The sequence below is a fragment of the Poromitra crassiceps genome (assembly GCF_964638095.1).
Source record: "Poromitra crassiceps genome assembly, chromosome: 25".
In the NCBI taxonomy this organism is placed as follows: Eukaryota; Metazoa; Chordata; class Actinopteri; order Beryciformes; family Melamphaidae; genus Poromitra; species Poromitra crassiceps.
This window is the reverse complement of record NC_139649.1, coordinates 20,098,532-20,109,621: the sequence shown is the minus strand read 5'-3', so window position 1 is coordinate 20,109,621 and position 11,090 is coordinate 20,098,532. Positions and strand designations below refer to the sequence as shown.

The 11,090-nt window shown below is 43.6% G+C and overlaps 1 protein-coding gene across 1 annotated transcript in view; it reads left to right on the top strand.

Annotated features, from left to right (window-relative positions):
- Positions 1–1,251: 1,251 nt before the first annotated feature.
- LOC310798142 (two pore channel protein 2-like) overlaps positions 1,252–11,090 on the top strand; it is a gene marked incomplete at its 5' end in the record, with an annotated part of 36,104 nt that continues 26,265 nt past the window's right edge. Inside the window, 10 exons of the mRNA XM_083660625.1 lie at positions 1,252–1,360; positions 2,286–2,477; positions 2,719–2,808; positions 4,344–4,473; positions 4,706–4,916; positions 5,600–5,770; positions 5,878–6,016; positions 7,270–7,437; positions 8,638–8,763; positions 9,441–9,509. Of these exons, the coding sequence (XP_083516751.1) occupies positions 1,252–1,360; positions 2,286–2,477; positions 2,719–2,808; positions 4,344–4,473; positions 4,706–4,916; positions 5,600–5,770; positions 5,878–6,016; positions 7,270–7,437; positions 8,638–8,763; positions 9,441–9,509 (1,405 nt within the window). The remainder of the gene's footprint in view (positions 1,361–2,285; positions 2,478–2,718; positions 2,809–4,343; positions 4,474–4,705; positions 4,917–5,599; positions 5,771–5,877; positions 6,017–7,269; positions 7,438–8,637; positions 8,764–9,440; positions 9,510–11,090) is intronic.

The following is an 11,090-nucleotide window of genomic DNA, read 5'->3' as shown; positions in this document are numbered from 1 at the left end:
ACACACACGTTCAGCACCATGGAGATTGATAAACACTGAGAGTAGAGAGTAGAGTAAATCTTTATTTATCCCCCCTGTGGCAATTCATATGCAGCATAACAGAAAATGTAATTTAAAAACATACAGACATGAAACAGTCAAAAGTAGGGATGTCTTAAAACAGTACAATTAAAAGGACAGGAAACCATGTAAGTTAAAACAGAAAAAGGGGCATGAAGTAGGCTACTATTCAATTCAACAGTTCAGACAGCGAATAGCCTCAGGAACAAAAGAATGGCTGTATCTGTTCCTGCAACAGCGGGGCATCCTATACCTGCGCCCAGAAGGAAGGAGGGAGAACTCAGGGTAAAGAGGGTGCTGAGGGTCACGCAGGACACCCTGAGCCTTCTTAAGAACCCTCCTCTTATATAGAAGACAGAGGTCATTCAAGTTACAGCCGGTGATTTTGGAGCTCGTCCTGACAATGTTCTTTAGCATGTTCTTGTTTGTCAAGTTTAGGTTCCCAGCATCTAGAGAAGAGCTTATTTACTGGAGTCTCTCTTTACTTTGCTCTTCCCCTCTTGTTAGGTTGCAACTAGCTATGAGGTGCATGTTTACGCCTTGAAGAACTCTCTGACCAGCAGGCCAGTCCAAGGAGAGGTCACCACACTGGACAGTGAGTCTCTCATTTAAGCATTTCAACAAAAACATTGTGTTACCAGTTTGACAAATAAAATGGATGTTTTGATACATGGAAACAGTGAGATGACATTTTTTACATTATTCTTTTCTTGTGCACAGTTGCTGTCAATAGATTTTTGATGTTCTAAAAGCCTCTTTTGTCAATACTCTTTCTATGTCTCTCTCTCTCACTCACTCTCGTTCACCACCCAACCCTTCTCTCTCCTTTCTCTTTCTGCAGATATCAGTCCCCCTCGCCGTGTGCGCATCTCCGACGTGAAGGACTCCTCCATCACTCTGACCTGGCGCTCCAAGACGGAGACCATCTCTGGCTTCCTGATTGAGGTCACACCCACTTCCGCGACGGGCCACACCCCCATTCACAGGACCATCACCACTGACCTGCGCTCTTACACTATTACAGGTGCGCAAATATAGGAAGATAGATCAATATATAAACATGTGCACACATAAGAATACTTCCCTAACATTACTCAATTGTCAACCTAGATCCGTGGTCGTGCATTATTAGGGATATGAAAGTGGACGCACACGCACACACACGCACACGCACACTGACCCCGTTAACCTATGTGTGTCCACTCTTCAGGTCTGCAGCCAGGAACCACTTACAAGATCAACATCTACACTCTGAATGGGAATGGACGCAGCTCCCCGTTCACACTCACTGCCACCACAGGTAATATCCATTAACCATTCAACTCTGGCATGCTCAAAAATGGATGCAAACGCCACAGCATCAAAATATGCACTCTATCAATTTGGGGCAAAATTAGAAAGTAGATAAATTCCAGTAATTCTTTGGGTGAACTCATCATTAAATGCGTACAGTATGTAACTTATACAAAACCAATGATTGGGTAAATGGCAGTACCTAAATGTGCTAACTTGTAGGTACTATTTAGTATTAGGAAGAAGATGTCTACATCCCTGTGTGATCACACGTGCGTGTGTAATAGCTGCCATTTGCCCAAATATTGGTTTTGATACGTATTTAAAGGGATATGCCAACATTTTGGGAGATTGGCCTATTTGCCATATTCCCGATAGTAAAACTAGAATGTGGATAGAAAGTGGGTTTCACCCCTCCTGCTAGTGAGCTTAGCAGCTGAATGGTAGTAAACGGTACACGAGCCTGCCACCATTCAGTCACCAAAAATACACATTCCAACAGCGCCAGAAACACTCACATGTACATGTTGTGTATTCACCACGCAATGAAATAATCATCCAAAGTTACGGGAAACGGTCATTTTCAAAGGAAATAAATACCAGGAAGTACTGATGACTGCACACAGCGCATGTGCCTCAGGCAAACGCGGAAGTAACTTTGGTTCCACCGCGTTAGTTCTGGCAATGGATTTACTTGGAAAATGGCCGTTTCCCGTAACTTTGGATTATTATTTCATTGCGTGGTGAGTGCACGAGTACTCTCCCAAAATGTTGGCATATCCCTTTAATGATGTCTAACGGTCATTTCCCGAGCAATTCGTTTATTTGCTTTATAGTTTTTGCCCAAATTGATGGAGTGTGTATAGAGGATACATTTGCTATGTATGTATGTTTCTTATGAAAAATAACTGGCTGCTTGTTGTTTCCTCCAGCCAAACCGGTGGTCATCCCTCCCACCAACATCCGTTTCACCTCCCTGACCCCCAGCAGCATCTCCTTCACCTGGGAGCCGTCTCACATTCCAGGCGTCACTGGCTATTACGTCACCTATGAGGAGGCAGGGGGTTACCCTCTAGAACTCACCCCCCGACCACACGCCGGACAGAGCTACGCTTTTATCAACGGTGAATGTGGAGCATGAGATTTACATCAGCTCTGTACATACATGTGTGTACGTACATACATACATGCATGCATGCATACATACACTGTCAATATTCGGAATGGATGAGTTTGTACTGAAAAGACGTCTTTGTAGTTTGTTTTATTTAATCTTTTCATTTTGTGTTTGTTGTGTTTGGTCATAGGTCTGAAACCAGGAACAGAATACGTCATTAAGATTGTGTTTGTTGTGTTTGGTCATAGGTCTGAAACCAGGAACAGAATACGTCATTAAGATTGTTGCCCTGCAGAATGCATTGAGAAGCACACCTCTAGTGGGCAAGGCCAGAACCCGTAAGTGCACCCACCTTCCACCTGATACAAGAGTTCTAGATATCATCGTTAATGGACTGTAGAAACCTCTCCAAATGTGCCCCTTTTATATTTTTACTGAAAGCTTACATTGCCACTATATGATAAACAAAAAGTTATACACTTTCTAAAAAATGTCATTCTGGAGAGACAAGGTCACTAATGATGAGCACATTTTCATTACACATTTACATTGCAAAGATTTTTTTTTAATACAGTACGAGGAATCATCCAGCGTGACGTCACGACACCGCAAATCCACCGGAAGCGCCGCAGATAACTAGCATGAGTCTCAAAAACTATACATCACATCGCTTATATTTTGACATTCTGAGTGAGAGCAGAAGTAGCTCAAGAGTCTGATGTATACATCAAATCAAAATTAAAATCATAGTCAAATTCCTTGTACTTGGCCAATAAAGCTGATTCTGAAATCTATGTCAGAGAGACCTTGTCAGGAATTGCAATTTGGAGCTTAATTGTAATCTTCTCTTATTGTGTCTGAATGTGCTGGATTGTCAGTGTATGTTATTGAATTATCTGACTGTAATGATGCATTACTCCTGCAGGCGGCGTCTGTGAGCTTTCCCCCCCTGTTTAGATGGTTCTCATAAACATCAAAGGCCTTAGCCCACAGCAATACATATTTCTGTTAACAAAGCCCTCATTCAGAGTAACTATAACTACATTTACATGCAGACTCATTTATTAATATCACTATTTAGTCTTACCTTGGGCATCCAATGCAACAATACTGTATAACAATATACTGTATATGACTTCCTTTCAGCTGGAATGGTAGATAAAGATAATAGATAAAAAAAAAGGGAAATTACAAATCTCCTGCCGTTTTAGAGCTATGCTGCACCCTGCTGGCTTCCTTCTGTAACTGCTGTGCCTAAAGAAAAAAATCTGATGGTTGCTTATATTTTTTCCTTACCAAAGGTTGACGTTAGTATTTGTTGTAAGGAAAGATGATCTCAAGTCAGCAGTCATGGGCAACTTTACAATGGTTTCTTGCTTGGTTTCTAAAGCAAAGGGTTCAGGAGTCAAAATGGACCGCAGACACACTGCTGGTGTGTGCAGTGTGTGGCTGAAGAAGGCCAGGTCGCCATTGTAAATAAGAATTTGTTCTTAATGACTTACCTGGTTAAATAAAGGTTAAAGATAAGACTTCATTGATTTACAACACAGCACTAAAACTTGCCGAGCTGTGCATTATTTCCCTGTGTACTGCAGTGTCAGAGATGGACAGGTTTCATGAGTTTCCTGTGATCATATTCACCTTATGTAGCCCCGCCCACTTGACCCAGTTGTGTTATGACTTCCTGTTCAAAACACCGTCTGTTTTACCTGCTCACTATAGTACTGTACTGTCACACAGGAAGTGTCAACACAATAGGAAGTAACTGGCTGACCCCTGTGTTGGAACATAAGGTGAATAGGAGCACTGTACAAACATGCTACGAGTGCTAGCGGATCTGTACCTTTTGCTTTGCCCTGCCTGCTTCTTACAGCCAGCACACTTCTGTCTCTCGTCCAATCAGAGTCACTTCCAGATCATCAGCTGTTGGTCCCCGAGCTTCCTGTCCCTCACCGACCCAGCACCGACATCCTGGATGTGCCAGAGCCCTTCGATGACAAGAGGTGAGACCAGGCACAATCATCCTGACTGCTGCTATTATTCATTAGGCAGAACAATGCATGTACAAAAGCAGCTATTCTTGCTAAGCATTTGAATAGTCCTCACGTTTTATTCTGCTTCTTGAGTTTTGCAATCATCTGTGTTGTTCTCCCTCCCTTTCTCCATTCCTCCCTCCCCTCTACCTCTCCCTCCCCTCTTGCTCCCACCCTTCCTTGCATGTCTTCCTATATCCAGTTTCAACTCCAACCATGTCCATTTGGCTGGCACCGGTGGCCAGAACCAACCGGGCCAGCAGGGCCAGCACATCTACACCGAGTACCAGAACCTGGGCCCTAATAACGGAATCAATAGCGGGCCCAAAGAGGGCCAGAGACCCACTGCAAGAGACCCCCTGATCTACATCCCTCTTACAGGCCAAGATGGAAATGGAGTACCTTTGGTCAGGGTGAGTGAGAGTTCTGTCATGTACTTTATGCTATTGTTTAATACTGTATTCAATTATTATATTGAACAAACTACAATGTTATAATTGTCCTGTCCTTATACTCAGGGCTGTAGTGGGGCGTACACACCGTTTACGTACCTTTTTAAATACAGCATAGCGGTTACTCGCCATTTTATGATGGAAAATGCACATATTTTAAACGTAGATGTCCTTGGTCCTAGCAGGATTTTTCTTTAGGCTAGAGTGAAGCTATTCTTAGCATATTAAACTAGAACACCTAGCGCATTTATTGGTAGCAACCATGTCATGTTAGCTTCAAGCTTGTCAGGAAGGAGGCTAAATAACGCTCCAAAGTCGGGCTAAATTTTGGCGAGGGAAAAACTGGCATGGCCATTTTCAAAGGGGTCCCTTGACCTCTCACCTCAAGATATTTGAATGAGAATGGTTATTGGTACCATTCCTGGAGAACGTGGTTCCTCTCTGTTAGAGGTTGTGATGATAATAATCAAATTATATTTACATTATTTATAGGGATATGATTCGGTTTCAGTTTTCTCGTCTCATCTACTGTATCTAGTCTCGTGGGTGACTGAAGTTTATAGTTTTATCCACCTTTTTTATAAGGGCATGACATAGCCTTTTCCCCCACTACAGCCCTGCTCACTGTGTGTTTGGTCCTGCAGGTGAGCGAGGGTCTTCTGCCGGGTCTGCCCTTTGGTTTCCCCGACAATGAGACAGAGCTGCCACAAGAAGCGCAGACGATCACAACCATCTCCTGGCAACCAATCCCTCACAGCTCCGAATATGTGGTGTCCTGTAACCCAATCACACACCTGGAGGAGAGGGACTTCCAGGTACACACGCATACACGCACGCACACGCGCATGCACACACACACACACACACGTAATCGCACGTGGACACACACATTCTAATCACTTTCTCTACCCTTTCCATATAGATTCGTCTTCCTGGCACGTCCACCAGTGCCACATTGATTGGACTGACATCTGGAGCGTCCTATAATGTGATAGTAGAGGCCATGAGGGGCGGGGCTAAAGAGAAGGTTCTGGAGGAAGTTATCACCGCTGGCAATGCTGGTAAAGAAGTAGTCCACACTGACAAAGACCAAGCGCACGCTGAGATGATTTCTCTTCTATTTCACCGTGTTAGACATGGAAGCAAAGCACGCTGAACAGTGCTTCATTCTCATTTTGATTAGATTAGTTCTATCTGTGGCTGTAATGTCCTCCATTTTGTTTATTATACAGGCCAATTCGTAAAGCTTGAGTTTGATATGCATTTATCTATAGTAAATGCTTTAGCTACAGCAAAGTTAGTTGCTTGTCTAATGTTACTATAAATAATAATAATAATAATACATGGCATTTACAGTATATTGCCCTAATTATAATGCTGATTGCGTAGTGTTACATTTATAGCCATTGCATTGATAGTTGTATAGAGCTGAACAGTCACGTGACATTCTTTGCCCCGGAAGTGAATTCCCCCATTCATTTTCTCCATTAGACATTCAGAAAAATCCTTATAGAACGAGTTTGAGGGGGGGGGGGGAGAGACGACAATTTTATTTTTTCCGCCTTTGCCATTTTTGGTTTTTGCTCCAACTGAAATGTTTTATGGTCACTCAAGATACAGTAAGTCACGGGTTGGCTTGGTTCCAGCCTTAAAACTCATCATATAAGGATTTTCTTTTTCAAATATCTATGGAGAAAATGAATGGGGGAACTTACTTCCGGGGCTGGAAACGTCACGGACAGTCACGTGACTGTTGAGCTCTATTGAATTTACTGTGATTATTTGGGGCAAATAAAACTAATTCCCGACTATGTTCTCTCTCCCTCGGTGGCAGGAAGAACAAGTCAGGCCACGGTAAAGCACATGGAATGGATACATTTGTAAACAGAGTTTTTTTCTTCCTTCCACCCTCTTACGGCCCGGCCACATCTACGCGTCATTTGACGCGGGCTGACGCTACTGCCCATCCACTTTGTATTGGAACATGCTGCTCGACGCCTCGCAAAGCATGCTGGGAGACCAAGCGACGCGTAGCAGGCTTGTGAAGCGACAGTGGGCAACAGAGGGGGCGGGGTGGAATTTGACAAAGTACAAAGCTAGCCAATTGAGCTCGTCCTAGGACCTATCCTACCCTTCCTGTCCTCTTCCACTTCCTCTCTAACACCAATTTTCAAAGAAGCAAAGTAAATCTAGCAGCAGCTAGCTTGGGAGCTAGCTGCTGCTTCCGGATTTCCACGCCCACCAAGCGTCAAGCGTCCATAGAGCCAAGCGTCAGCCCGGGTCAAATGACGCGTAGATGTGGCTGCACCGTTAGTCCCAGGTGACCTCCCCATGTCTGGCAACCGCGACGTGTGCTACGACACGTTCACACACACCTACCACGAGGTGGGCTCCGAGTGGGAGCGCATGTCTGACACGGGCTTCAAGCTGTGGTGCCGCTGCCTGGGCCTGGGCAGCGGCCATTTTAGGTGTGATTCATCCAGTGAGTGGCAGCTTTACTAACCCCATCCCAGCATGCTTTGCAGACACACCATAGAAGTCCAATGATTCTATGTGATTTACTTGAGGAATTTATATAAAGTGGAGGAATGAATATGTCTCAGATTTTGTATAATTTCATTGATTGGGCTGAAAGTGAGGAATGGAAGCACGTGCATTAGCATGGTGGACCCCCCGATCTGGCAATAGTATATGGACAAAGCATCTGAACATCTACATCCTGGTGCTGATAGGTCTTCTATGGATCAGGAGAACCAAAATTGCATCTAATTAAAAAGCTTTTTTGATTGATACTTATTGCATTTTATAAATTCCTTCACTATAGTGCAAAACTGCATAGAACATGGACTGTAATATTCTATGCTGAGCAACACAGTAATATAATCTGAGCATGGGCAGCCTTGGCAGGCAATAATTAAATTGTTAATTTACAGTAAATTGCTCTCTATTTTTGTATCGGATATACTATAATGTGCAATGATATAGTTCTATACATTATTTTATATATATTATTCATAATATCGGTATGGTGATTTCCATACCCTGTATATCATATAGGCTACTGTATGGAAACTCAATATATTCTGCCTGTGGTCTGCCCATGTTAGCCTCTCTGCCATGTTTGTAAGCAGCAGTGAAAACATTGCAGTAAGAGGGGATAGCTGCTAGCTAAGCTAAGCTAACTGGCCAGCCTCGGTCTGTTTTTTGTATTGTCCATATCGATAACCTGACGATACCAAAAACTGAGACGAGCAATTGAATATGAAAGTCATATATTCAAGGTAATCGCATGGACTGGGTATGTGTGCGTGTACGTGCGCGATGGGTTCTATTCCACTGGGAACTAATGTACTCTCTCCTCCACATCAGGAGTGATTTTGCGAATGTAGGTTCATTGTGGAGGATGTGATGTTAAAATATGTGGATAGAAATGTGTGTTGCAGAATGGGAATGTTCATTACAGTACCTTGTGTCACATTCTGTGTGTGACTATGATGTGAGTCTTTCTCCTCAGTGGGAACGGGAAACGTTTGAAACAGAATTTAGGTTTGGGGGACGCTCTCATTAAATAATATCTTCTCCCCTTACATCATTATCTACTCTTTCACCCTTCTCTCCCCACACTCCCTTGATCCTCTCTCTCTCTCTCTCTGTCTCTTTTTCTTCTTCCTCCCTCCTTCAGAGTGGTGCCATGACAATGGCAACAACTACCGTATCGGCGAGAAATGGGATCGCCACGCGGAGAACGGTCACATGATGAGCTGCACCTGCCTGGGTAATGGCAAGGGAGAATTCAAATGCGAGCCACGTAAGTCAAGACTGGTACACGTACGCGCACACACACACACACACACACACACACAAGTCAAGTCTATTTTAAGCCCTACTTCACAACAAGCATGTCTCGGAGGGCTTTACAGAGAATATGACTAGCTAGGTCTAGCTAAGCACTATTAATAAACAATCTTATGTTAGAGAGAGAAGGGAGAGAACAGGACAAATAGGGTATACTGGGGCTGGGCGATACAATTGAAATCAATATCACGATAATCATAAGGATCTTTCTCGATATCAATATACTGTATATCACAATATGGTTCATGTAAGCACGTTAAATAATCAACTTATTATCATATATTATTATTGCCTAGCAATTATCACACACACACACACACATTTCAATTCATTTTCAATGACAGCTGTCCATTGTTGTCAGGCAGCGCTGATGACGCGCCCGTCTCCGGCAGATTTCCATCCGTTTTGATGGACACAAAGTTCAGAAACAAATAGATACACACGCTGGTGGTTCACACTCATCCTGTATCACAAGTGTTACTGTTAACGTGTCTTTCGTTCGTTATGGTTCCTTAATGATCTCAAATTGGTTTGTGTACTCCAGCATTATTCATCTTGATGCAATATTGTGTCTTTGATGCATGTCCTCCAGATGAGTCCACGTGTTACGACGACGGCAAAATGTACCAGGTGGGAAATCAGTGGCAGAAGGAATACCTGGGAGCCATCTGTACCTGCACCTGCTATGGAGGACAACAGGTGTGTGTGTGTGTGTGTGTGTGTGTGTGTGTGTGTGTGTGTGTGTGTGTGTGTGTGTGTGTGTGTGTGTGTGTGTGTGCGCGTGTGTGCGTGCGCGAGTGTGTGTGTGTGTGTGTCAGATTGGACCAGTGTCTTACGTATCTTCCGAGGACATAGTAGAGAATGTGCTGACATTAGGAGTTAGGCAACAGGTTATCTGGTAAGTCAGAGCTTCCATAGACCTCTCTGAGACACTCTGACAACGCGACCTCTGGCATAGTTATGGCACAAGGGATACAGTGAGGTGACATTCATCATGAAACCGTACATTCCCTGAGCTGACCCCAGGTCAGCTCTTAATACATAATGTTGAATTTTCTTTCTCTCTGTGTGTGTGTGTGTGTGTGTGTCAGAGGTGTAGTGCTATCTAGAGAAGTGGGGGAACGCACCTATATGGGGAACACCTGCACACGCACAGGTCCCAACAAAGCGCCCCCCCCCCGCACGCACACACGCTAACGTTCACGCAGCCTATTCATTAATTAATCGTTCGGGGGGCAATCGCTTATATCAACGAATTAAATGAGCAAACTCACGGATTCCTCAAGTGCTGCAAACCACTGTCACTGACACACGACTAACTTGTGTCCTCTATAAACACTGCAGAAGCCCGTGACATTTGCAGCTCTGAAACTAAAATATGTATATGGGCACAGCAGAGCAGACTCAGTTATCAACACAAACAGCTAAACAATCTCTCAACCAGCGATCACACAAGTTGCACAACTGGCATCTGGCGATGCAAATTGCAATGGGGTGATTAACGCTAACTTTTGATTCAACCGCGTTGAAAAGAAACACGCTTTTAACATTGTTTCTTCATGCTTGTAAACGTACCTTTTTAGCAGCTGGTCCGAAAAATTAAAGGATTTTTGGCTGCCTTTTTCATCTTTACTTGTTATAGTGAGGTACTGGTGGAAAAAAAAATATTTTGATGCTGAAAAAGCCAGTATGTTTCAGTATAGCTTTTATTAAACTGAGGTTTCCCCCGCGCTGTAGCTAGTTAAGGTGGAATGTTTCCTTTTCCTTCAAGCCACGAGTTGATGCTGTGTGAATAATTCAGCCCACCTTAAATATAGTTAAGGTGGAATGTTTCCTTCTCTCTTCAAGCCGCGAGTTGATGCTGTGTGAATAATTCAGCCCACCTTAAATATAGTTAAGGTGGAATGTTTCCTTCTCTCTTCAAGCTGCGAGTTGATGCTGTGTGAATAATTCAGGCCACCTTAAATATAGTTAAGGTGGAATGTTTCCTTCTCTCTTCAAGCCGTGAGTTGATGCTGTGTGAATCATTCAGCGCACCTTAAATATAGTTAAGGTGGAATGTTTCCTTCTCTTTTCAAGCTGCGAGTTGATGCTGTGTGAATAATTCAGGCCACCTTAAATATAGGACGAATGACAACGTTGTCAAGTTTCACTCGTTTTATTGGCTCGACATGCACACACACTGACACACACAAAACACCCCTTGGAGAAGTATGGGAACGCCGTTCCCACGCGTTACATTGGGACTACACCACTGTCCTCCTCGCTGTAGGCTCCTAA